This window comes from Vollenhovia emeryi, unplaced genomic scaffold, assembly GCF_000949405.1.
Source record: "Vollenhovia emeryi isolate VEMERY1.0 unplaced genomic scaffold, V.emery_V1.0 DF939304.1, whole genome shotgun sequence".
NCBI classification, from domain to species: domain Eukaryota; kingdom Metazoa; phylum Arthropoda; class Insecta; order Hymenoptera; family Formicidae; genus Vollenhovia; species Vollenhovia emeryi.
Window position 1 is genome coordinate 47,049 of NW_011967062.1, and position 27,932 is coordinate 74,980.

The following is a 27,932-nucleotide window of genomic DNA, read 5'->3' on the forward strand; positions in this document are numbered from 1 at the left end:
ACCTGATATTCGAACATCAATTCGACAATTGACTGTAATTTTGTTTATCCAATAAACAAGCTGACGTTTCAGGGCACTCAGTGGAAAGAAGCGTTGAAAATCTTGAAGCTTGTGGTGACAAGATCGTCGACACTCGTAGCGCCGCCGACCTCGATGCACGGTTCATCCTGGGATTCTTCGCTAGCATCGCCGCATCCTAGCTTCACCGACACGGAGATATTTACTAAGAAAGAGTTGCCGGGTAAATGGACATCTCCGTTTAAATTAATTAATGTCTATTTATTTCCTTTGGATGTATATTATCGATTTTATTTCTTCTTTCTTTGCAACGCGGCATGCATGCTTGGTACACGGATGATTTATCGCACAACAGGTTGCGATAGGAATAACAATAGCGATAGATAATCTTTTCCTAGAATAACATTGCTATTTTTCTAAGCTTAACACACTTCAAATTATATTATATTTTCTTAAATATGTATTACTTATGCTCCCACACGATTATTTGGATTTTAAGATATGTACCTGGAACCTTTTTTAACTAAAATATTTTTCAAAATGCAGTAAACGCGTTTTATTATTATCGTGTAGAAATGTAGATACAAAATTTTCATTAATTTTGTCTTTTAATATCTGTAATATTTTTGACCGTTTTATTTTTATGAATAGGAAGAACGATGGACTTCACGTTTGATCTGTCTCAAACGCCAGTTATCGGTCGGCGTTGGCTTATACGTCAAGGCACTGAAGAAAAGTCAATCAGTTCTCCACGTTGCTCGTTGTCTCTATCGCCGGCTGATAATAGCGCAATTGCCGGATGGAAGAGACCGTGGATGTCGCAGGTATAGTTACTAAAAAATTCAAGCAAGAATTTATTACGCCTGTAATTAAAATAGAGATCTGATTCGACCTTGACAAGACTTATGTGTGATAAGTTTAATATGATATAATTATGTCCATATTATGCATTTAAGATTAATGTATAATCGAGTCTCTTTTCAATAGGGCCGTGTCAGGGAGTGCTTGGTAAATCTGTTGACGACATGTGGACAAAGAGTCGGTTTACCGAAGAGCCCATCGGTACGTTTTTACTTACGATACGTTTTTCAATTATTAATTCGAGCAGCGTAAACATGTCCTTATCCTATGGTCTATCCTAGGCAAACAATACAATTACGTACATTTATATGCAATTATATGTTATTTTATTTCGAATTACATACGTATTAAAATATTTATATTTTGTAAAGTCCTTTCTTAAGGGATAAATTTACATATAGATATTTTAAAGCGTTGTTTAAAACAAAATAATGTGTATATTATACATATATATGTATGTATGTACATATATACATATAATTAGTAAACATCTAGTCACATCGGAACATGCTGCAGCATGCTTCACAGCGGAAGGCGGGCACGTTTTTCGAGCATTCTTAATTTATTGCAACTTCAGAAAATAAAGTCTAAACGACTAATGTTCATCTGACATTTTTGGGGCTCTGGAGTCACCGCCTGAAGTGTTGACATATAATTAAGAATCATTCTGTACATCTTACAAAAAAAAAACAACTGATTCATTATGTACCCCTTTTTAGGATGAGCACATTAGTTCAATGACATTGTATAGCAAGGTAAAGGGTTACTTATAAATGCAATCTGCACACCCGCTGTAATTCGCAATAGTGCAAGTACTTGTACTCGTAATTAATTGCAATGTTCTATGAGTCGTATTTCACGCTTCAGTCAGCTTCATAAAGATGTTTTCACTCGCACACTGTTGCAGGACTAGTAAGACATTTGTGAAAGATTTTATAAAGCGGTAGTAGTATAATTTTGCAGCACAACCATCTGAAATCTATTACCTTTCCACGCTTTGTCGTCTCTTGTACGATTATATGGGTATGAGATTATGTGTATAAATATCTTTATATACTCTTGACAATCGCAGGATACATAGATTTTATAATCTGAAAACATATCAGATTTAATATAAAACAATCATTGTTCTTTATCAACATGTACGTAATTATATACAGGCGACTCCATTACACCATTGTTAATTTTTTGGAAAACTTGATAATAGAGTATCACGGTGTTATTTATCTCTCAGTATATTATACAAATGTGACATGTTATTTTTTAACTTTTAATATTAAAATTATTATTCTTTAATCAATTATCAAAATCTGAAGGAAATTGCGATAGCTCCAGAGCACTCTGTATATATAACTAGTAATTATATAACATGTATATGCACAATTGTTGAACATTTTAAGCAAATTCACGTAGTCAATCGGAATTGAGATATATTGAAGGCAATTATCAATCGAGGGATTTAATTGTAAGAAGCAGTGAAATATAAGTGGATTTTATATTTAGTGTCATAGTGTGTGTCTCTATCGAAAAGATATGAGATGCCGTAGTACGTATTGACTTTGTATTCATGAAATTGTCACTTATGTATATTTGCTTTTAATTCCTTCAATTGTTTTACACATATATATTTTTTACATTATTAATTACTTTTTCAAAATTCAGGTCATATTCAGTCAAAGTTCGGACTTGATGGAAAGACAATCATCCATGGCTTCTTCAACGGAAGAGGTTTCCGGGGCGAATAACGATTTGAGCGGAGGATCCAGACGAGACGATGAGCAGTTTGGCGTATTTAAGGACTTCGATTTCCTTGAATATGAAAGCGAAAGCGTTGAGGTGAGCCCACGATGCTTTTCCTTCTAAATAGAGAATACTAATTCCAATTTTTTCCCCGTTAAACTTTACAGGGCGAAAGCACGGACAACTTTAACTGGGGAGTTCGACGTCGTCCTCTTAGCGAGGGTGAGGAACGAGAGCCCAGTTTGCGACAGTTCGAGGAAAGTTTAAGTGAGAAAACACCGTCATCCAGCAAACACACAACACGGGTAAATATGTGAAAAATTAAAAATGAGTTTTACTATACATAATTTATACATTTTTGCCTCTTTTTTTTTTAAATTATTTGTTATTAATAAAATTCTGAATGTAGCGCGGCGTCGCCGAAGAGTCGTCGGACGACGAGGCAGGATCGGAATCACCGCTGGACGAAGTACCAGGAGGATCCGGAACGGGACAGGAGGCAAACAGCATCCCGGGAATGTTCCCGCCGTCTTCTCTCTCGTTGATACCTAGTCGCACGCGTCACGACTCATCTACAAGGTCTGACACATCGTAAGTTTCTGTACAGAGACCTTTGGAAACGTGTATATTAATCGTTTTACTTTGGATCTTTCGCCTATAGCGGCTCGAGCGCGGGAGATCTCGGAGACGTTACGCCCTGCAACGCGTCACCCAATCTGTCCGCGTTGATGCCCTTCCGACAGGTTGTACGCGACGATGCCGAAGAGGTCTGGAGGCAGCAAATCCAAAGTCTCATTACTCAAGCTCCGTACAACACTTTGAGCTTCTTCCAATTGCTGAGCAAGATCTTAAGGGTAAATGTTGCTTTATAGGAAAACAATTTATTTTGTTAAAAATTAAATACTGCGAAATTTTGCACAAGACGGGACACTGGATTGTCATTTTTGCTAAGGATAGTTAATTAGAAAATTGTTGTGTTCCACAGGATGTGAGCAGTAAATCCGTTGGTCTTACGCGCGAGGCAAGTGCTTTGCTTTGTAACAGCAGCTCGGCTTCAGCGCACTTGGGTTGCTATTTATCTGGCCATGCCGAGCTACTCAGTTCAAAAGCCGAGCCGCCTCTGGTGTGGTTCTCGGTGGCCATATTCGCGAATCAGCGGCTAAACGAGACGTTGCGCTTTGGAATGCTGGAGATACAGGAGCATCTGGAGACATTTCTCGATAGGAAAGATCATGCTACGGAAGTAAGTTTCGTCGTGACACTCGCCAACGATTGTTTAAGAGCAGCCATTATATTCCTTTTTCTTCCTAGTGCTTGGAGGCAGCTAAAGCAACCGCTAAGCTTCAGGCATTAGGCGGCAGTCATACCACGGAAGCGGGCGTCGAAGAGATGCTGTTGGACCTGGGCAGAGCGCTCTACAAACTGCACTTCCAGCTACTTCTGTTGATCGAAGCGTCGAACAAGATGCTAGGGGCGCTGATGAACGCCGCTAGAAACGTGCAGATTCCTTTGCAAGATCTATCTATCGAGATCGCCAATATGAAGATAGCATTGAGTAGAGCGCTCGAAGAAAGTACTGAGAGTGAACGAGGGACACCCACTCCGACACCCAGTCCTAGTCCTCTTCCGGGTTCCGGAGCCGTGGAAGAAGTCGCCCGAGTCGCCGAACTTTTGAGAAACGCACGATGGTGTCCGGCGCTCGAAGCCGTAAGACTGCACAGGGCACAATGGCCCGGAGACCCCTTTCATGATGACGACGACGTAACGACTGCCGTTAATATGTACTGCAAATACATAGGTCAAGAGAGATCGGGTGAGTTTAATAGATAATCAACACTATTTAAATGCAGTTACACAAAATATTAAATGTTTTGGACTCGGAGAACGAGGATAGAAATGAGAAAAGTGTGGCGGGTATGCAGTTCTAATAAATTAAGCACATACACCATTCGATATCTTAATCTTCTTTTGGTTGTATGATGCCACTGTCGTTAATTCTTGAAATGTTTGCGTGATTTACACATAACAATATATGTATTGACCTATATGCGTATCAATATGTTTTAGATATATTCGTGGTAACAAGAAAGGACGAGGAGATGTCAGAAATATTTGGCAGACTGATGGAAAGTCTGTTCGAGGTACTGGCGGCTGTCACGGGATTGGAAGCGTCTACGAAGGCCGCGCGCAATCAGCATGACTCTAATCACTCGAAAAGCGATTGTTAATATAAGCTTTAATCACATAGTATTTACCAATCGTTCTCGTATAGATTTAAGTCAACGTATATATTTAATTGTCGTACATACGTATGTAGATGTCTTGTATACGATGGTAGGTAAAAGTATGTATATATACATATATCACGAGAAAAGTTCTTAGATTTTGTTTTTTTTTTAGTGCGAAAAACGTGACAAATCACTATCGAATGTAAATTTGGCGAAATAAAGCATCGAAATCTCGAGGATGACGTTTTGATATTCGCACGCAATCTTTGTAGAAATATTTTAATCAATATGATTATACGAAACAGGCGCTCGGTGTATAATATGCGGCCCGCGGAAGAGCATCAAGTTGAATCTTGTCAAGATGTAACGCGTTTCGTAAGAAGATTCGTCGATTCCGCAGTTATCGCCGCGATAAAAATTGCCGCTGTCATAGTACGTTAAGCTCTGTCGATCACGATATATCTGAATAATTCTCATATATATTTTCGTATATATTATTGGAACAGTTTTATGTTATATATATTTAAACAATTGTCTGTACTGCTCGTAAATAATTGTTACGTACGTGAATCGACTGCTCTTAACTGTTAGGACCATCAGTCCTCGCTCAGCCACACCGAATGGCCTACGTGCGGAAATATGAATGCGCGGAACGGCCTGCGATGTGTGAACCAGGAGATGCTCAGATGGAATCAATTATCGGTACAATTAAAAAAGAAAAGAGATCGATCGGCGGGGGGAGGGAAAACGAAATACGCGGTTTATTGATCTGCTGCAGGCTCTGAGAGACTGGATGTTCCATGTAAAGTTTATCGGCCTTAACAGAGAAGGGACCACCGAGTTCTATATGTATCAGGTTCTGTGGAGCATACCGACACCGGCATACCCGGAGCCATATGTGACTGTCAGTGTGTTCTTCTGCATCGCGGCGAGTCGCGTGCAGCCGCCGCACTTTCCAGCCGACGTTAGTTTGTTATGTATATTTTCAGCTCTTTCCCCTTGCTCTCTCTCTCTCTCTCTCTCTCTCTCTCTCTCTCTCTCTCTCTCTCTCTCTCTCTCCCCCCCCCCTCCTCCCTCTCCCTCTCTTTCTTGCGCCCACGTCGACTACACATCGCTCGACGAGAACAGATCTGGGTAATATCGGGAATCACTTTTAGCATGTTTTATCATAGTTCGAATGTGACACAATATAAATATTTAAAATATAGAAGTACACTGGGCTATATCATTACATTTACACGGACTTGGGTCTGAAGTCTGAGATACTAGCCAGATTTTACATATCGATAGCCCCGTGTGTTAATGATTTTTTTAATTCCGTATAAATGCGAACATTTTTTTTTACAGATCATGTATGTATTCGAGGGACATCAATTTGTGCATCGGTTGGACGTAGTCTTCAAACCGAAGTGGCTTTACGACATTCTTGACATGAAGACTATGCTGTTCAAAACTTTCACGTTTTAAAATATCTCCCGCTATTCTTCTACGAAAAAGAACTGTACTTTTACTCTTCAAAACGTAAGACAATTTTCATTTGTGATCAATAGCAGAAATTTATACATGCAAGTAGCAATGGAAATGTCATCTTAAACATATCCTGTATACCGAAACTGAGCAACGATTCCTTCACATCGCACCGTGGAACGGCTGCAGCTTTTCAGGGCAGATTTTTAAACGCCCGCACCGTGCAGAATGTCGTAAAAGTAAGAGTGTCGGATTTCCGCGAATCGGGCACGCGCCGGCCGCAATCTGGTCCAGCACCGGACGCCGTTTCATTTCGCTCGGTTAAACAATACGAGCAGGTGATACCCCGGCTCCGTAAGAGAGAGAGCACTCGCGCACTGCCATTCCCAATCACACATTTACGACCTCTGCGTTAAATCATTAACGCCAATTGTTACAGCATCGACAGCATTTCCTTGTCTACAGCTGCAGAAACGAAAGAACAAGTGTAAAATTAGAAAGTTTACCGAATCAATTTAGTGGCGGTATAATTTCTTAATAATAATTTTAACATACGTTAAAACAGCTTTCTTTTTTTTTTGTTAAATATGCTATTTAGTCGCTTTTAGCTTACGGAATAATTACAGAAACTCGAAAATTTTATATAAAAAATTCCTTGAAAAAAATATAAAAATTCTCTTCTTTTTTACAGTTGATATTTTTATTTTTAGATACAATACCGTCACTCTGCCAGCATCGAATCAAGATAGGTGTCAATAAGTGTGATTTGATGTGACTTATCCTCTCCCACGAAGTTGATGCACGTAAGCGACCACAAAAAGAATCTACAATCCCGCGGAGGACACCGAGGTGGTGCAAGCCCTGCGTTGGTCCCTGGGCCCGATCCTTCTTTTACGCATTCTCAGCTTTGGATAATAAGACCAACGAACGGATGAAACAATTCGAAAACCAGGGAGGACCCTCGCTTGTGCACATGCGGGCCGGACGACACCGGGAGGTCTCTCGATATCTCAGCAGGAGCCAGAAGAGACGGGGCGGGCCACGTGTCGGGCATATCGAAATCCGAACACGTGACTATGTTTTTAACAATGAATTAATTTCTCTCCTTGCGCATTCAAAGGAATTAAAAAATTCTGGCATTTTACGTGCCTTTCAATATCTTGAAAGCTTTTGACGTGGGCGTGTGTGTCATAATTAGGTTCAATGTTTTTTAATTTAACGATTGTAACATGTAACCAAAAGGTACAGGTGTTCGTTATGAATTTACTGCTTAAAATTCTTTACGAATTAACGTATTTGTTCAAAAGAATTCTCTTCCGGTGGGTCAAAGAGGATGAAAGAATACCTTTCGACTTCTCGTGACAGTAAAATAAAATTGTTCTGGATACAAAGGATATCTCAGAATCTCAGAATTTGTGACATAAAAACGAATTGTTGAACTCGTAGAAATGGGATGGAGAAAGAATTATAATTTCATAACTCAAGAATTCAAACAGCTATCTGGATACATAAGTATTAACGAGAGATCACGCTGTCGATTCGACTAATTGCAAGTGAAGTTTAACGAATCCGGGACACGATTCTCTTTACTTCCGTCGAGGGAGCCATTCTTCAAAGGGGAAAAAGACCGAGCGCTCGTCATCGTTTCACAAACAATCAATCCGAGTTATGTGGGTCAAAGCGCGAGATATCAGTTTACGACCGCCGACCGCGGTGGCAACAACCACCGCCTATTTATACGGTGCTAGGCTTTTTGTCAGTCGCGGGGTGGTTCTTGTCCTAAACATCACATCCGCCGAAATGTGTGCCTCCTCCGCTGACCGAGACGGGGAGGAGGATCGCGAGGGACCCCGCGAGAGGCGGCGGCCGAGACGAGGCGCGAGGGAAGCCACGACAGGAACCACCGCCTTCTTCAGCGGCTTCAAACATCCGCTGCACCAGCCGCCACCAGATCTCTCCCGTTTACCCCCTGCCGTCTCGGTTCGCGCTCAAAGGAACGCTCGCGTGCGCGCCTTCATTTCCCCTTTTCACGTCGGAAGCGAAAGGATGCGTCTCGGGTGCGCTTCCATCCCGCGGTGAGCTCTCTGACGCTTTTCAAAGTCTCCGTTCCATTTCCGGTTCTCCCCGCTGACATTGCGTTCCGCTCTGCACAGTTGGGAACTTAGTGAATTCATTAATATACAATAATTCATAAACGTAGTATAATAAAAGTAAAAATTATAGACCTAATAAGAATTGTACGTTTATATTTATATTTACGATTTGAATTTACAGGAACCATTGAAATTCGGTACCCAAGGCAATTTCTTGACGACGCTGCAGCGAGAAGACTTTCTTGATCGATTGCGGCCGCATGTCCCGGAGGGGGAGGGATCGCGAGATACATCTGGACCGGGACGATCGGACACGTCGGCCTTCTCCGAGACGAGAGAGCGAGGAGGGAGGGGGAGAAGGGGGTGTGACCGGTGGACGTTGCGCGACACGCATTGTACACCGGACCCACGTGCACGCGCGCGAGGCAGCGGCTCGTCGAATCACCAGCTGCCGATTCGCCGAGTCGACTCCTGGAAGCACGGGAGTCGATCTAAAATTAGCGGCTCCCGGCATGGCACCCCCGCCTAGCCCTTACATGGCCACGTCACGGGCACACACTCGGTTACTTCGGAAGTGAGAGAGATAGGGAATTATGAAGAAAGAGAGAGAGAGAGAGAGGGAGAGCAGAGAAAAAAGGGAAACAATAATAATCGCAGCCTGCCCGGCACGAGTTGATCACGCGCGAGATCTAGCAGCTGGGACCCGTCGACGTATACGGCGCGATCGGACCTTGCTCCAGGAATGATTGGCGAGAGCTTATATTAGCGAAATTGAAAGGAGACTAATGGTAGCTACGAAAAAGAGTGAGGATTCCATCTCTTTGCGGGGGAGAGGGGGATATACAACTTTGTACGACAAATTTTCTTCGCGTCATTTTGGGTATCGCGGCTAAATATAAAGAAATGATTATCAAGACTATCCTTGATTGACTCTTAAATTAATTTGAGCAAAGCACAGACGCAAAATGTAGAAGAAATCATTTTTTTTTGTTACATTTTATACGCACGCTTGCATATTTTATTATTTTGAACTGTCCTCGTGATTTTTTTCTAATGTGAAACTCGGCGCGAAGTGCTAGAATCTCTTTTTTTTATCACTGTACGAGACAGGAAGTGCCGCACGGGTTAGCAATGAACCACATGGCTCCCGAATGAATGAATGGCGTAATGAACAAAGTCATGCCCATGTACAAGATAACGTGCTGGAATAGTTCTCAATGAAGTTGAGAACCGATGATAATAATCTTGACGATTATCGAGCGTGCGATACTTAATATGCTGAATTCATTTTCATTACTTTTATGATTGAAGAATCGACTCTTGAAAATATCGTCCTCGATACCCATTTCAAGTGTTCGATTTGTTTTAAGATAACTCAAGCACCCTCGTTATCTTACGCTATCGCGAATAAATTGATACTGAGCGTTTAGATAAATAATTATTCATGTACACACAGAGATACCGTCTCTCTTTAGGAATCATTTGTTCGTAAACTATCGCGCTTCTTTCACACATTTGTCCCAGCGAAAAATGGCTCGTCGAATCGATGTCAATTTGACGGTTTCGATGTCTCCGACATCGATCGACGAATCATTTCTCACTGGGATAATCCCGATATAAATAAAGTAAAGCAAATGTGCGTGTGCGCGGAGATTGCAGCGGATGCAATGTACTCAAATCCGGACTTTAATCATCCGGGCGATATCAGGAGGATGTCCGGAGGGCTCAAAGAGAGAAGCCGTGAGTCTCTCGCGCGCGGTTCGATTAATCGCGTCTCGCGGATCTTCATTCTAGTTCATTGTACCGGGCACATATCTCGGTAGGTCGCCCAACGCCGAAACGAGAGATCCTTTGCGGACTCCTCGTAGGAGGAACGAACCCCGTTCCGCGGTACATCTGCGTCGAGCGGATGCAGACTGCATTTTATGGCCGCCCAATGCACAACCGATTCTTATTCGTGCACCCGCACTCACACCCTCCATGGTTCTCCGCCGAGCACGCGGTACAACGACTTCTATAATTAGATTTCCTTCCTCCTTTTGGTCTTAGACACCTTCGCGGCCGCGAGTGATCTCTTGACCTGCGAAGAAGGGAATTAAAAGGGAGATTAGAAGAAAATATTTCAGTTTGCAGTACGCGAGTCTTTAACCGAATAGACACTACATATTTCATTCAACCAAGCTTATTTCTCATAAATTCAGAAGTTAATAGTAAATGTTTCACGTTAGATTCTCTAATATTGATTATATTATGGATTAATCGACGGTCCGCAGGTTTGGGCGGCGTATCGCGGCAGTTTGAAGGAGCCACGCGCTCCGCGTGTCATAGGTTTCACTTCGGCTATTTCGAACAGGTTGCGCCCGTGTCTATTTTTCGATCATTGGCATCGGCCGGATCCACGGATTCTTGCGCTGCCGACGACAGGTAGACACGGACATAATATAAACGGCGATAGTTAAATCGAGTCGCGATATACACACAGGCGCGATCCGCGCCATGCCAAGCGCTCGCTATCATCGTCGTTGTCTTGTAGATATCGCTTAATCGTTGGTGATCAGCCAAAACCCGCCTCTAAACTCGTTGTAACCGTGCGAAATTGCGATATTTCGACTCGGAGCCTGAAGTGCCTGTCTCTCTGCTGGCATATCTTCCAGTAAATTAGATTTTTCTATTAACGCTCTACCATGTGCGATCGTTCTACTTGCTATTTCTATTAAGGACTTGCCACACCTGCGCGAGATGTCTTCAATTACGGCGTCAGAAGCATAAAATTAGGCGAATGCCGCGCTTGCAATTTTACATAAGAGTTGCATAAATAACTTACGCACATGTGTAATTAACTATATAATTACTTTTCCTATCAAATTTGTCGGCGTAGAAATCGGTGGAAATTCTATTATAAATTCGTAAATTAGTTTTACTACAAATGTATCTTTTCTCGTATCTTGACTCAATCTTCTGTCTCATCGTATAAAAATGTTTCCTTTGTCCTATTTTATCGTTTCGCTAACGTGGCCTGGCCGCTTTATTTTTCAGTAGACGGTATTTGATCTATAACAATCATCAGGCAAACGCAATTGTCCGGAAACCGACAATCGTCACGAGAGCCTCACTTCCTGTCATGCCGTGCTTTCGTCAATGGGCGAGAGATAAATTGGTGGGGTACGATTCCGAAATTAGTATTTCTAGATCGTATATAAGGAATATCTTCGTGCAACATCGACACTTTCCTAGAGGCTTGCCAAACGACGGATTAACGTCAGAACGAATGATAAAGTTACAATCGGATTAATTTAAGCAGCACGTTAATTCAATTATATCGAAATAATTTTGCACAATTATCTAACGGACGATTACAAAAATTTTAACGTTTAAAGAACTCGATAATTTATCCAGAATAAGATTTGGAATTTGAGAATTTAATATTTCTTAGACAAGCTCGAAAATCGTAAACGCTGCGTCGCACCTCTTGGATTAAAACAGCACGAAAAAGATTTAACGCTTAACGAGTCTCTCGTATACCTTCTTCGGATGTCTCCGTTAAAAAAAAATCTTATCGATTCTTTCACGTTATGACACCTTGGCAGCTCGAATCCGTCCCTGATCTGCATGCAAATAGGAGCTAAACTTAGAGATGTCCGATTTCCCTCGTTACGACAGATCGCATTTTCGTCTTCATCGACCTTAATCATTCTTTTGCTAGCTTCGATCGCTAAGTATGTCCCACGTAACGACTAGATGCATCCCCGTAATCATTCGAACATCATTCAATTTATTTAAAACGAAATTCATCTTTTGCATACATGTAAGCCGAGTATAAACGGTATAAGTCGAATTTTTAATTAATCACGATATCAATTTTTAAATGTAAAATATTTTTGTACAGAGAAAAGTCCATTATGAGATAGGCTTCTAATGTGAGATAGCAGGTTTTTAACGTCCACATTCAATGGCAAATCTTGTTTCGCAACGATTACACGATCTAACAATTAATTTTCCACTAAACAGATTTCACTCCAAGAGCAATACATTCATTGTGGAACCAACAGATGATGCCTATTAATTTAACAGAAACCCCTGCTATCCGATATTAGGGTCCTATCTCATAATAGGGGACTTTCCTGTATACTTAATTCTTAATCAATCGCATTCCAAGTAAATCGACTTTGACGAAATCTGTGAGGCTGGCCGCTTCCAACATAAATCACCTTCGTGTAGACTTCATAATACGACGTTGTCTAGTTGGTAGGTCGTTTCGTGAGTTCCGGAAAACGCGAGTGGCAAGGTACAAATCCGGTAGCTTCGGGGGCCTCAAAGTGTTAAGATAACGCGGCTTAACGGGCGCACCGGCTCGCGGCTGGATTCTTCAATGGGCCACTAGAAAGAAGAGTTTCTGAATGGGCACGCACACGCATCCGAAACCGTGCACGCACGTACAGCGCGATATTCCCGCGTGGATCTTATAGCGGCGAGATATCAACGAACGCGAGAGATGTGCGGGTCCACCGGGTGTCTAATATTATAACCGCTACACAAGGCACATCGTGACGCACGCGGTGTTTATACGAATTATTTCCAACTCCTCCCTGCGTCAAGCCGCACATCTCGAAATAATTATACCATGAAATCGGGTAATTAAGAAATACAGAATTAATTTTCGACTCTTACCATGTGGGTCCAGTTTTTCATTTCCTGCAGTTAATTGTTGACCAGTGGTTAGTCGATTCTTTGTCTCTACTTACATAATAGCAATGAAGAAAACGGAGAGTCGACTAACTTCTGGTTAACACTTAATCAGAAAATGAAAAACCGGACAACAATAGTGTCAGACACTCGTGAATTTCTACGCAGTATTAACAAATATAACATAATAACAAATGGCCAAGTGGTTCTTGTCGTGCGTTTCAATATACTAGTTCTATTAATTGCATATATCTTTTGTCCAGTCGTTACTATTCATAATACGCCAATATCTAATAATTATTAAAAAAACATTTACTTTCTTGCTCATTAAATTTCTAAGAGATGAAATATTCACATTTTCTAAATTTTAACTTTAAGACGCACACATACACATATATATATTGTATATAAAATTTGTACACCCTAGGCTTATAAAAAGCTCGATTAAATCGCCCTGGGGCAAAACGGGCTGTCGATTATTGCTGCTGCCGATGTTTTGAGATCCCATATGGGCGTAAAGCCCCCGGGATGATCGCGTGCGTGGGTCGCATGCGTCTTGTAGACGCACGCGTGTTAAAGGGAAGGCGGTGGAAAAGGGAATTCGAGCCCGGAGATGAGACGACGGGGGGAGAGTTGGGGAGAGCGGGCGCGTGTCGGTCGCGTGCCCATTGCCACCGGTGACTCGGTTGGTGTGTCTGCGACCCTCTCCGGGTCCCTTTAACCGCCCTCCTTCGCCGTTTTTCCAGCGGCGCGGGCCTGACAAGGAGATGTGCTCAGACAATAGCGTTTCCGCCGGCGATGAAGATCAACCGTCGACACACGTATCGAATAAAATCACGGGGAGATTTAATAGATCGATGAGAGTCTCCTTCATCACCATGATAAATGAAGCGGGGACGTTTGATGCTCGCTTGAGATAGAGGGGAAATTGAATTTAAGGTAAAGAAGAAACAAATTTGATCAGTCCTTTTCAATTAAAATGCAATACTATGAAAATCTATGTTTCCTGATATGTACCGAGTATCAATTTAACAAATTATTGGTGTGTCTATATATATATAAATCTATATAGATATATAGATATATCAATAATCCGTTAAATTGATATTTGCTCGAATTTGTCACTGTATCGTTTGAGACCATGACCTTAGTCGTTCGCCGTCTAGTTCACTTCCTTTTCCTGCCACCACGCTCCATAAGGACCGCCTGGGCAATAGCGATGAAAGAAAGAGAATAAAGACGCTGGTATGCAAATGTATAGCCTTGACCAAGCAGAAGCAGCTTGACACATCTTGTTCTTCTACTCTAGAAAATGATATTTTGCAGAATCAGTGTTGGCAATAAGAGCGAACAGACTCTCACATTAGTTGCGTGAAAATCACGAGTTTCCCCGATGTTACAAGCGAGAACGGAAGTCATCAACATTCCCGACATTTCGGGTGAGAAATTAGCTCTGTGATCAGTGAGATACATAGATGACTGATAATCTCTTTTTCTTGGCGATATCTGAATCAGATGCTAACATTTGAATATCCATGTTACATTAAAAATTGAGCTCTACATCATAAAACATTATTTGGTACGTGATTTTTATATCGTCCATTTTTTATTGTAAAGATTTATTGTATTTTGGTTCCTAAAAGTTGCTTAAATATTTGTATTAAGATAATTTCTCTCTCTCTCTCTCTCTCTGAATTAGAAAATATCCTTCTAAATTAAAAAAGCTTCTAAAGAACAAATTTTGTACAAATTAGATTCTTCTGTCAATCCACGCGGTCCTGAGACAAAGGAGGCTGCAGAAAGTGGAGTACCCGGGCATTAATTGCGACCAGGTCAGACTGCGGTACATCGCGAGTTCGTCTTCGCAGGTGGCAAGCAGGCATGCAAAACCGAAAACGAAGGGCGCACGCATACGAGCACGTGCTCGCATTTTGCGAGAGGCCCTCTTTTCAGAAACGGCGGCGGTGGCGGCGGTGGCGGCGACGTTGGCGGCGCGATCAGCTGGCGATATTTCTCCCTTTTCTCTCCGATCTTCGCAAGACCGAGGGAGAGGCGAGTCAGAGAAAAAAAAACGCCAAAAAGAACGAAAATGAGCGTCGCCACCCCTTCTCCGTTGCGCGCACCCGCATCCTGTGGCAGCTTTCGTAAAAACCGTCGGCCCCGTCGGTTTCCATTCAAAAGCGCGAGTCACGGGGGCTCATTTACGAGTTTTACGACGAAACCCTACACTGCCTGGAGAACGAGGCGTCTGCGATTTCGATCGAAGCGTCAGGAACCGAACTTGGAGATGAATAGATAAATAGACACGAGTGAAAGAGGAGGGTGCAATCGTGTCCTGAAAAGAGATCTCGCCTTTGGATTACGTCAAGGTATATTGTAATCTATCTCTGAAACACACACAAAATTAAGGGGTTTTATTTAAAAATAATATATATAAATTCAAAATAATCAAGTTATCATTGATATTATTCGAAACTATAATACGAAAATAAAAGGGACAACTATATCAATCATCCGATGCAAAATAAATGAGAGAGGAAGAGAGATTGCAACAAGTAAAACAGCAAGTGACAAAAGAACTCATCGTGTACCAACGTGGTATAAATGTATTGCGTATAGAAACTTGCATGACAACCAGAGCGCGTGGAATTTTGCTGAATATCAAATGACCATTTGGACAGCTTCCCGTCGAGAGGGAGCCCTCCAGCGGTACCGAGGCGAAGGGCAAGTAGCCGAATTCGTACCGATGGCGGTGCAAGAATAGCAACGCGATCGCGACGAGAGGGAGAGGGGATGAAACAGGCGGCTGATCGTTGTCTCCGGAAGGAACTGTCTCCCTTTATCCCCGAGGACATTCCTCCGAACACGAGCCAACGTGTTCTTACGGTGCTCTCCCCTAAGGGGAGGCGCTTCCACGGACGTCTCCACCCAGCGTTAACCTCTTGCACCCAGAACTAAATTAAGAGTCGTTCCGGTCGACGTTTTTTTTTCCACGGGCACTCCTCGGGCCTCCCCCCCCCCCCCCAAAAAAAAGCCCTGCTCAATCCATCGAAAGTATCAACCCGTTATATTTCTTCGCCGTGTCCAAATATTTTTCACTTGTATTCTCAGATGTCTGTTGTTCACTAATTCGCGTGTACGCGCAATTTTGTAATTTTTATCCTCGCTCTTTCAACTGCAAAGAAATTAACACAGTTAGGATTGCGGTACCATTGTAATTCACTGATCTTCATACGTTTCGTCTATACTTTCACAGAGCTGCCTGATTATATATGTATATTTTGTCACTGTTCACTCACTTTGCATTTTCAATAGGCATATATGTAATTCCTTCTTCATTACGTGAAACTGGATCCAGAGGCAAGATCGGATCATCCGTCTATCATCTACGTGGCTACTACGGCGCATTGTCTTCCCCTTTCGCTCGCGAGCCTAAAAACAGCGACAATGCGGCCGGACTACATCGAGGCGCGTGCAACGCCTAATTCCCGCATAATGATTCACATACACCGTGAATAGAGAATAGTCATTAAGCCGCGCCGCGGTGTCATTGCACCCTAGATCCTAGAGGACGCGTAGGGGAGCCGAAGGAAAGCGCAGACGGGAAAGTTGGTGGTACACGTAAACGGCTGAAAATCTGACGCCTTGGCGCCCGGCCAGATCTTCGCCTCCGGCTTATCTTCAGCCTCGTCTTCATCCCTCATCCTCCGGTGGGCGCGCTCCTCCGCGGAAGACGGCCCACGGACTTTTATTCCGCTCTCCTTCCCTCCTCCCCGCCCGTCCCCCCGACGCGACGCACCGCGTTTCGCGGAAGCGCGTCCTCATCATCGTATTGCTATTCTCGGAATCCGGACAGTTCGTCCGGATTACGACTCCTAGACGCACGCGTGTTCAGCCCCGAAGATTCTTTCGCGGGGCTGATTATTATTTCGCGATATCTGATGCGTTGCCGCAAATCTTGGTGATCGCGCGGATCTTTTTCAGTCGGCCGTCTGGTGCCGCGCTTCGATTTCTCTTCTACTCTCGCCGCGATTCTATTTGGCACATGCTTGTTAAATTAAATTGGGTTGACTACAAGTTCCCTGTTTAAAGTTTTAAATCACGAACACGGTTGCAATCTGCATGTATGCTTTGTTAAAGACATTTTTCAAATTACGACAGGCTGATAGCAACGGCTTTGCAAGATTTTTAAGTGATTTATCGCAAAATCCTACCGTGATTACAATATTTTATAGAGATTGTCCCAAGGAATTTTAACTCGACATGCACAGCGGCAAAGAGTCGGAAAATTAATTATTGAAAGTGGCGCGCTATAATTTTCGCTCATTACAACTTGGCTCATTTCTCTAGCGTACGAATGTAATAAAAAATTCTGCCACGGCTGACGAATTCGCTCGACTTTGCTCGTCACCGAGGGACAAGTTTGGCGAACGTCGATCTTCGGCGAACGTACGAGTCGGAGGAAAAATTCGCCAGCGGACGAGTGTCGTCGCGAGATTCTAGATTCCGATCTCCTCGGCCTACCTTGTCGCGCCTCGAGGATGGCCGTGGAATAGAAGAGAGGTGGTTTACCCGAAGACCGCGACAGCTGCATCGAGCCAGCGGGGCCCGAAAATAGCACGGCAACCCCATGCCGAGGCCGCCGGAGGAGCGGCGAAGTCTCCAAGTCCTCTCTTTCTCTCTCCCTCTTCCTCTCTCCTCGTCGCCTTCGTGCATACTCCGACCGCTAGGAAAGTCGACCTATAACGAGCCTTTTAAATAGCGATCGCGTGCTTTTCCCTTTTTTCCGGCACGCGGAAAGTACTTGCCACCGGCGCGAGGGGAAGAGGGTGGCGCGCGGAAGGCCGCTGATTTATAGGAGGACCCGCGCGTATCCGGGTACTTTACGTGACGCGACACACGATACAGTCGCGCTCTCTCGTCAGCTCTCGTCCTAAACGATCCCGCCGCCCCCCGTGGAATCCACCCCTAATGACTCGGTGTCCTCGCCGTCGACGCAAAAACTGTATCCGCCCCCGCACTTATCCATCTTTCTCAGGCGAGAAATTGCCTAAAATTGGAAAGTACCCCCCTGACAAACTTGTCCCGATTTAGTAAACTCGTATGAATCATACGGTGTAATTTATTACCACGCGGTCGTTCTGCAGACTGTCGTCGAGACCGTTCAGACCTCGTCGATTCTACGCTCCGGCGCCGTGGTTTAATCGAGTCTCGTTCCTTCGCGTCGCCGCGAGTATTCTTTCGGTGGACCCGCACGTGACCGCGGTCGCGATTTATCCGCGAAGAATTCCCTTCCTCGCTATCGTTCCCGGCGACGTCGCGCGCTGATCTCCTCCTCCTCCGCATCTGGGAGCGCTCCAAGAGCGCCGAAAATACGCGAGTCGCGCTGGTGGGCGGACGGACGGAATACCTTTGGGCACCTGTAGGATGCGCCGCCGGATAAAGCGCGTAGAAAGCCACGAGGTGCCTATTGGTGCCGGTTACGTTAATGGATGATCCGCAGCCGAATTGCGTCAGTGGTTGAGGATGCCCTCGCGCCCGCCCGATGCGCTCGGAACTCGTGACTTTATTTTTGGCCGTTCGACGACGATACCGTCGACGATTTACGATACCGCCGCCGAGACACCTGTTCCGCAGCCTCCCATCTAGAGGTTTCTCGCGATCGCACGTCTCATCCGAAAGCTTACGACAGACAGTCCGCAGTGAGCACTTGCCGTCTTTTCCACCCTGGAAAATTTCAAGCATCTTTCTTTTTTTTTGCGCAGCGTGGCGAAATGACGTGGGATAGAATAAATATATCGAGCGGCAAATGGTCGACTGTGAATCATTCGCTGAGTCGTAGAAATCGCAGATATTCTTGAGGAACGAGTGTATAAGCTTCGACGTTTATAATTGCATATGTTAACTGAATGTATGAGAGAGAGAGTTGATCTCTCTCGATTAAATTAAATAATCATCTGTTTCCGAACATGAATACAATTTTCAAATATCCCCTTATTTCGGAATAAAGTTTAAAATTTTCATTCATCCGTCATGTAAAGTATTCACCGCGTTTAACGATTTTATGTAAAAAATAATAAATGATTTTTCAAAACGAGAAAAAATTAGCATTACAAAATCGTTCGGAAAAAGCAACGTCCGGGGAGTATCACATGTTCTCCAATTTGTCGAATATTTCGCACTCGGGCTTGAATAAGCTTTAGGAAGATCAGAACCTGATCTCTCTCTCTCTTTTTCCTTATCACCTTAGGACACGCATTTCGCGCAAAGAGCAAGATACTATACAGGCAGCGGGGCTTTTTGGTCGACGATTGAATGAATGCCACGCGAGTTAGTCAGCAGCGCGGTGCTAAATTCGGCGGACGCCTGGCGTCGCGCCAGAAGAACCACCCAGCGCACCAACCTGTGCTTCTACCCTGTAACCGCCGACGAAATGGCGCCGTTATCATAGCTGCCCGTCCTTTGTTTAAATAACACAATCCAGATAGATCGACGAGCAGTGCCCAGCTCCATCGAATTCGTTGAACATACAAGATTCGCATACTTCTCTCCCTTTCGGTTTCTTTTGCAAAAACTCAAAATGGCATCGGCAAAAGTAGAAGATTAGAGTGAAGAAAGTTTCGAACTTCAGGACTTAGAAACGATAATGAAATGACGGTGTCCATTTCGGACGCACTGCATATCTCTTACTGCAACAAATACAGATAATAAATGTGCGTCTCAATCAAACCTAAAATTTCCATTATCAAAATTTATACATTGGAAACGCATCTCATTTCCTAAAATGTCCTTAATGACACAAAAAGGGCTGCTTAAGATTTTGCATGATATTCAATATGCGATAAATACCCGTGCTGTCATTTAAAGATCTTTCGACAGATAAATGAAACAAAGCTGTACGAGTGGTATTTCAAGTCGATAATACTGAACATTCAACAACTACTTATGCGTGTTCCTTGCTATCTTTTTCCACGTAATTCTGTTGACGATAAATCATAATTAAGAATCACCACGGTAATCGTAATATCAACGATAATTACGCAATCAATTTCGCATTTGACTCAACGATTGCTCCAATTGGTAGGGTCCGATAATGAACGATAATGAGACGGGACAACTCGTCGAGAGGAGATAAGGGTAGTTAGCAACCACCCTGCGCGAACCACAGGGACCGGCCGTGTTCCTCGCGCGTGGTCTTTCATCCGCTCCCTCCTCCGTGGGTCATACGCACTCGCCACGCGTGTCGCATATTGCCGACACACCAATGGGACCACCACATGCGCGGGAGGGAATCGGGCGGGCACGCTTCAGAGGCGCGTGCAGCTGAAGAAGAAGAAGAAGAAGAAGAAGAGGAACAAGAAGAAGACGACGACGACGAAAAGCGCCGCGGCGGCGGCAGCGGTGGAGGTGGAGGGCGAGGGAGGTTGCGCTGCTATATGTAGCCCCGAATCCTAGCCGGGGCAACTATTGCGCCCGAAATTGCCGAAGCGAACGCAACCCCCGCGCCGTCACTCGACGTACACGCTTCCAAACGGACCGTAATCCTTCCTCTTGATACCGTGCTCGTCGGTACTCCTCGTCTTCGCGTTGTCACCCCTTTATCGTAGATAGTAGTCGGTGCGACGAGTGTGTTGGTTTGTGAGTCTCTTGAGTTGATAAGCATGACTTGTGTGATCTGAGGAGAAAAATCGAGGACGACGAAGAAGATGCCGCGAGCGTTCCTGATCACGCATCGCAGGTACAACGGTGCCGAAGAAGAGATCGCGGGATCTGAAAGAGGTATATTGTTAGCTTGGCGCGGCTTTGATGAAAACGTTTGCAAAGCGTGAATTTAATTAATTGATGAGTCAGAATATACAGGCAATCAAGTGAGACTCTTAATTCAAAATTTGTAAGAGAAATTAACAAAGTTAATTTTCGTTTTACCGTGGTTGAATTTATTTTACTAATTAAGAGGACTAGTGAGCCAAATGGATATACATACGTGCTAAATAGTATAAGTTAAATAAAGCTAAAGAATAATGTGATAAACGTTTCTATCTGCCTTTGTGTATTTTATGACTAGATATTTACTGCTTATTTATGTAATTATTGGCTCTATCATTATACACCGAAGATGGCTTTATTTAAGGTTAAAACGCTTGTTATATCGTTTAGCACATTTCTTCACTAGCCCCCTTTTCTCCTTTGTTTTCACTTTTTTGAACCTTGAATTGTTTTATTATGTTCAATTAAATTTACTCTTAATTGTTTCAATTTATTGGCTAATTAAGTCTGTCCTATTTGGAAATATGCAATTTAAAATGTTCTACTCTTTGTATACTTTGTACATTAATTTTAAATTCAAAATAAATATTTCGACATCTTTCCTAAATAACTCTCAATTGTGCTGGATAATTCGAATTGATTTTTTACAAAAGAGTTACGACATTTGAATTTAATCGTTTATCAATTTTAGCTGATGAATAATTTTCTCGTGCCTTACTATTATTAATTGACCTTTCACGTAATTTTCGCGCAGATGAGAAAACATAAAATCCTAACATTTCCGAAAAAAATTATTGCACTCATCACGTAACACTGACACGATAATTTAACATAGAAACAATAAAATAATATCGACATATTACAAGGTGGCAAGTTTGCCTTGAAAATTCCTATTTAGCGCATCGATGGCAGTGATAAGGTCACGGATATCTTTACTGCATCAGCAAAGTAAATGAATATCTGAGTCATCCGTTAAAACCGCGAGATTCAATTCGGCCTTTTTCACAGAGGGATAAAAATCGCGACGGCGAGATCTCGATTTCTTTTACACGCGACGATCAACATTCTCCCCTTTCTCGATCTGAATTTAAGCCGGGGAAATGTACTGGTCGTTGCTTCGCGATCAAGGTGCTGTGTCGCGCGAATTTAAGAATAGGAGACGCTAGATGCGTCACACGCATACCGCCGCGATGCCGTCAACCCCACCGCGGGCAAGGCGAGCTTCCTCGCGCGAACGCAACGCGTGTGCGTACACGTATGCGGTACTACGAAATACACAGAATAAACACGCTCGGGAAACGACGGGCGGGCGGGGGTTGGTGGCGCAGCTACTCTATTTCCGTTCTCCCCGAAAACGGAGCAGCGAGCGAGACTGATCCCTGCTCCCGAAGGTGTTTTATGTGCCGGCGCCGGATTTCCCTGCTCACCAGTTGGGATCTGCCGGAGGTGTTGTTAACAAATTTACTTGCACCTGCATACGACATGCAACGACAGACGTAATTGCCAGAAAGTTGTCGGTTAAATTAAAAATCGTTAATAGATTTCGCTAGAGTATTTAAAAAAAATTTGAATACCACCTCGTCTTTCGTTCTCATACAGACTTCAGCCCCGAGAGGAGCGTGAGGCTGGCCGATTACAGCGGCGGTCAACCAACTTCCGATGGCGCCAGCGAGTGCGGTAGCGAGACGTCGTCCGAGTGTCCCGAGGAGCTGTACAACCTGACGAAGCTGGCGGAGGTGAGCCTGGCGGCGGCGGCGGGCACCTTGATTCACCACAGCAATGTCGTCTACCATCGACCGGCGTCGCCCAGGATCGCGCAGTATCCCGCGGAGGCCAGCAGGACCCCTGGGTCTCGACCTACCGTCCAAGTGATGGGAAACCAGGACCAGGTCCTGGGCGAGCGCACGAGGTTCTTCTTCGAGCGGATCGAGACCGAGAGAGAGATCCTGGAGACCCGTTCCGGGGAGAGCGCCGCCTTGGAGATTCGCCTCTCGCCGCGGCATCCTTCTTGCACCTCGCAGGAGGAATCGTGCCACTCGAAGGTACCGGTCGTCCCCGGTATCGACGTCGATCCGGTATCCGTGCCTTCCACCGCGTCGGTCCAAGGCCGCAGAACGGCCGCCGGGGAGCCCAAGCCGGAGGACGAGGATCACGAGTGTCCCGACTGCGGCAAGAAGTACTCGACCTCCTCGAATCTGGCCAGACACCGTCAGACGCACAGGTCGCTGGGCGATAAGAAGGCCAGGAGGTGCCCGCACTGCGACAAGGTCTACGTCAGCATGCCGGCGTTCAGCATGCACGTGAGGACCCACAATCAGGGATGCAAGTGCCACTATTGCGGCAAGTGTTTCTCCAGGCCGTGGCTGCTGCAGGGGCACATACGCACTCACACGGGTATTGCGTCTTGATATCGTTGCCCAAAAACCGCTTCACTTACTCTCCTCGTAACTTCGATCGCAAATAATGTATTACCGTAAACTTGGCTGGCTTTGGCACGGTTTTTCGGTATTTGTTAAATACCTATGGCCATGTTTCCACTTGTTAATCATTTTCTATTCTATATCCATAGATATTTCAAAGTTTACGGTAAATTTGCACAGTGTAAACAAATACCGAAAAGGTCCGAAGCCAAAGACACCCAAGTTTACCGTAGACGTATCGTCAGTGTATATACCTGAAAAAATTAAGACTTAATAACTCCCGCTACCGATTAAAATTGTTCGATTCTCGCGCGGAGTTGTGTCCATGACCGATTGCGTTCTCTTACAATAACAGATATTACGTAAATAAACTAAGGAGAACTATTTTTGAAGTGAGTATGGCGAGTTTAAAGAGCTTTCAATGTAGATGAATACGAATTAATCATTCATGATGTCAACTTTGGCACGCTCGGGGATGCGGCACTATTTTCAACGGCAAATTACAGATGTGCAACTGTGAAGTCGGTTGTGACACATAATACAATATATTTACATCCTTTAGCGTGCTAAGTAGTAAGAGTGATTAATTGAAATGTTCCGCCGAGAAAGAGCAACTGAAAAAATGTTAAACGCATTATTTCATTTTTTTTATGTTCTACCTTTAATTTTATATGTACACAATTAAACAATTGTTCTTTATATTCATTTTTGTATTTCTGAAGAATCTATTTACTCTGGTATTTTCTCCCTAAAAGAAGAATCTGTTTACTGGTATTTTCTCCCTTTAACCGTCATTCAAGATTCCTGAAAATGTTGGCATTCTTTTAAGTAATTACTTTGAATATTTATCATTTAAAAGAAAGCAGTTCTGGCGAGACCGAATCGCGTACGCAGAAATATCGATATTTTCAATAATCACTTCCGTTCTTTCAGGCGAGAAACCATTCAAGTGCACCATTTGCAACAAAGCCTTCGCTGACAAGTCCAACTTACGAGCTCACATACAAACGCACTCGAACACCAAGCCCCACGTGTGCGGTCGTTGCGGCAAGGCTTTCGCCCTGAAGTCGTACCTCTACAAGCACGAGGAATCGTCCTGCATGCGTGCCCATCATCGACCGTCCACGGACAAACCCGATCAGATCGAGCAGCAGAGGACACCGTCGTCGGTGAAGCCGAGTGTTCCATTACCGTCGTCCTTGAACAGAACACCGCAAACGACGTCGTGCGTCACGGCGTCGCCCACCAGCGTTATAGTTCCTCGATTGGGGCTCGAGCGTGACCAGAAAGACTTGTCGTCGGCGTTCTCCGCGATCATCAGGCACACCAGGACGTCAGACGCGGCGGCACCGTCGAAACGAGCCTGCAGAGAGAAGACACCCGCGGACGAGCCAGAGAGCCCCGATCTGCTGACCAAAGATCCGGAATACGAGTCCAAAATGGTCATCAGAACGTCGGTGATATCGCCCAATCCGGAGCACCTGCATCTCCGTTTCGAAAATGACGTTAAGAATTCCTCTACTACGTTCGATTATCCCGATCCTACGAGATCCTCGTCCTTCTCGAGACCCGCCACGATGACTTTGAACCTGGCCATAGCTTGAAAATCGGTCGATACTCAGCGATCAAGTCGAGTTGATCGATCAATAAAGAGAATTCACTTACTTTAGCACGAATTCTTACGGCAAGGAATTCTCTCGTCATTCACAAAACTCGATTGGAAATTTCTATTAGATGGGGATTCCAGGGTATCCAACAACTTCAAATGTTTCGGTTTTTTTTGTAGGACATCAAAGCAAATTTAGAAATTTCTGCAATTATTCATTGCAAAAGTAAATCGAAACAATAATCAGATCTCATCCTTTACGAGACTTACACTACTAAAAGATTTCACTGAGAAATTGAAGAGGATTTGAATTGTTACAACGATTGTACAGTGATGGACAGAACGGTTGCGACACTTTTTGTTAAATGAGTTTAGGGACGCGCATTTACAATTAGACTCAGGTTTACGTTCCAAAATATTTTCTCTGGGGGCAATTTTACTCGAGAAATAGATAGGAAACGATTTCGGAATGGCCATCGAGTAAAATATTCCTTGGAGAAGATTTTGGAACGTGTAACCCTGACTCTAAACGCACGTTCCTAAATTTATTTGAAAAAAAGTGCCACCACCATTCTGTCCATCACTGTACAAGATGAGAAAATTGCTCACGTTCTTCCAATCATAAACTTTTTAAAACACGAATCTTTTCTCATTGACAATTTGATTCAAATTAAAAGATAAATTTTCCACCGGTACATGCGATTACTGGTTGATGGACAATTTTGATAGTGTCTTTCGCAGGCGTTATCGAGGATTGCGTGATTGTACGACTGTTAATTTTCCCTTTATCGCATTAATTCGTTTCTATACAATCGAACAAAGCTCACTCCCGACAGTGCTGGATAACATAACGACATATTGCGAATTGCGAAAGAATCGACAGAGCATTGCGATACGACGGATATTATTCCAAGCATCTTCCGAATTAGGGACCATCTAGCAATTAGTCGTAATAATGTTAAATTTGTAAGCGTGTTTAATTTAGCGCGAATCACACTGATGTAAAGACGTGCCTTACGTAAGTAATCGGATCGCGTTTTAGCATGTGCGACCCGACACGGCGACGTAGCCCCGACGGAATTGGCGTGTACGGATGAACGTGTGGAAAGAAATTTTCGAGAGCGTCTATTAAAACGCCAAACTCGTGACCTTATCTATTTAAAGAGCGTAGCGTCGCTATCGCGCGGCGTTAAGCGATTGAGATTGATCATCGACGCGGACTGAATCGCAGCGCCGTCGTGTTATTATTTTAGGATTAAATGAGAGAATTCTCCGAGGCTCTTCGAGGCAGCTATCGAACTTTTGTAACATGTAAATACGTGCGAATGACAGGTGCGTGTACGAAATTGTAGCAAACTCCCGGAATTCGAGGGTGCGAAGATAACTTTGTCCTACCGTGGACCGAGTGGAAAGTTTCTGCGTGTCACGATCGTTAATTGATGCGATGCCAGCATTTGGCGCGGTTCGTCGTTGCCTTCGAGAAAGAAAATTCTTAAAAAAAACACACACAAAAAAACGCAACCGCGCGTCACGATGCAAGTGTTGCATCGGGACGTTCTCAAAAGCGAAGGCGTGTATCTGTGATTCGGAATTGCACAACCGGAATTGCCGGCGAAGAGCCGGCTACAGGCAATGCGATCACCTGCCAAAAATATATATAGAAATAAAAAAGTATATATACAATATGTAATATTATAATAATATTTCATATCATAGAAATAAGTTTAGACCCAGCGGTCGTTTACTAGTGTACCCACCTGTTATGTGATGAATTTTGCTGTATTAATTGTATACAATTAGACTATCGTGTGTGTAACGTCCAACGAGCGTTATCCGGTCGAGCGCATTGTTCAGAGCCGCATTGTAGGTTGCCAGCAGCGAATTAATTTTTATAGCGGCGACAAATAAGCCTTCCTCCTTCGTACGTTTGCGGTGCCAGACATTGGTGTCCGATCAGAGTGTCGAACTAGTCGAATCCGTTTTGCCATCGCGAACGCAATCTGCCGTCGTGAGAAAGCTCGACCTTAACTCAACGTCGCGACGATCCTTATTAAACGTCCCCTCGATTGACGATATCGAGATGTCCCCCTACCCGGGGGATTCGACGGACGGCAAGATCGCGCGGATTGTGCGAGTGGCGACGGTTATGATAAAGATTTCATGTAGCTGTAAAAAAAAAGTAATGTATCGCGCAATCACAAGACCGACCCGCCGCGATTCGCCGAGAGGAATCCTCGCTCGAGTCGTGCCATGTAATTGTAATTAATTGATGAGCGATTCGGAGCACACGTGCGCCCTAGTCATTCGATAGATCGCCCCGCGGACGAGAATAGGGATCCCGATCTAGCGATTAAAGCACGTAGTCGCGTTGACCACATGTTGTAAATAGCATTCCCACTTTTACGTATTAGATTTTAGTCGCGCGCGTTACGGGAGAGACGTTGGACATGGTCGTTTTTAGATAGCGATTTCTTACAACCGTTGTATATACGTGCTATTTGTACACCGGCGTGCCTGTGCGAAACATTTACCCGCATCTTTTTTACCAATTGTAAAAGTCTTGTCTATCGGAAGAATAATACACGAAGTGATATATGTATACATGTTCGGACGCTTTAATTGACTTGTTCGCGTTTTGCCCGCCCAGCGATTTTTCATCTCCCTCGGCCCTTCCTCATCTCCGTCGCGTGACGGGACATGACAAGAGTTGTATTAAATGATTTAACAAGAATGAACTTATTGTCGCCAGTAAATAATTAACCAATGTAGGAAATTAATAATCGACGCAACTGGCAAATTCTGTAATTAAGGAAATTTCCCAAGTAGAACATATCAGTCACGAAAATATCAAGATGACATCATTTTTTGATCACTTTTTACGCATCATGGTGACGTCAAAATAGCCCACCGAGAGCACCTATTTCTTGACATCATTAAGACATCAAAATGTTATAAAAATGATCTTGTTTTACAGAGCAAAGTTAATTAAATATTAAGAATACTCTTAAAAGTCGCCGGCAGTAATTAACAACATCAATGATTTTTATTG

At 43.8% G+C, this 27,932-nt stretch overlaps 4 protein-coding genes across 7 annotated transcripts in view; 3 read left to right on the top strand and 1 right to left on the bottom strand.

Annotated features, from left to right (window-relative positions):
- The window catches only part of LOC105558914 (protein furry), a 34,060-nt gene extending 28,974 nt beyond the window's left edge, over positions 1-5,086 (top strand). For all 3 annotated transcript variants that reach the window (XM_012006850.1, XM_012006849.1, XM_012006851.1), the window contains 10 exons: positions 73-241; positions 670-842; positions 1,006-1,080; positions 2,542-2,715; positions 2,787-2,924; positions 3,029-3,210; positions 3,281-3,473; positions 3,605-3,862; positions 3,931-4,432; positions 4,687-5,086. In XM_012006850.1, coding sequence (XP_011862240.1) covers positions 73-241; positions 670-842; positions 1,006-1,080; positions 2,542-2,715; positions 2,787-2,924; positions 3,029-3,210; positions 3,281-3,473; positions 3,605-3,862; positions 3,931-4,432; positions 4,687-4,847 — 2,025 coding nt within the window. In that variant the 3' untranslated portion in view covers positions 4,848-5,086. The remainder of the gene's footprint in view (positions 1-72; positions 242-669; positions 843-1,005; positions 1,081-2,541; positions 2,716-2,786; positions 2,925-3,028; positions 3,211-3,280; positions 3,474-3,604; positions 3,863-3,930; positions 4,433-4,686) is intronic.
- Positions 5,087-5,541: 455 nt separating this feature from the next.
- Positions 5,542-6,917, top strand: LOC105558915 (A-kinase anchor protein 14-like). The gene is made up of 2 exons (XM_012006852.1): positions 5,542-5,811; positions 6,195-6,917. The coding sequence occupies exons 1-2, from the start codon at positions 5,641-5,643 to the stop codon at positions 6,312-6,314; spliced, it is 291 nt and encodes a 96-aa protein (XP_011862242.1). The 5' UTR covers positions 5,542-5,640; the 3' UTR covers positions 6,315-6,917.
- A 93-nt stretch (positions 6,918-7,010) lies between these two features.
- LOC105558916 lies at positions 7,011-18,977 on the bottom strand. Of its 2 annotated transcripts, none has more exons than XM_012006854.1 (3): positions 18,220-18,977; positions 8,609-10,487; positions 7,011-8,459 (listed from the first exon to the last, which is right to left on the bottom strand). In XM_012006854.1, exons 1-2 carry the CDS (start codon positions 18,833-18,835, stop codon positions 10,453-10,455), a joined length of 651 nt encoding a protein of 216 aa, XP_011862244.1. In that variant the 5' UTR covers positions 18,836-18,977; the 3' UTR covers positions 7,011-8,459; positions 8,609-10,452. The 2 variants fall into 2 exon arrangements, with proteins under 2 accessions (XP_011862244.1, XP_011862243.1); XM_012006853.1 differs by having other exon boundaries at positions 8,574-10,487.
- A 1,631-nt stretch (positions 18,978-20,608) lies between these two features.
- Positions 20,609-24,951, top strand: LOC105558917 (zinc finger protein 672). Its single transcript, XM_012006855.1, has 3 exons — positions 20,609-20,869; positions 22,457-23,251; positions 24,211-24,951. The coding sequence occupies exons 1-3, from the start codon at positions 20,797-20,799 to the stop codon at positions 24,879-24,881; spliced, it is 1,539 nt and encodes a 512-aa protein (XP_011862245.1). The 5' UTR covers positions 20,609-20,796; the 3' UTR covers positions 24,882-24,951.
- Positions 24,952-27,932: the final 2,981 nt, after the last annotated feature.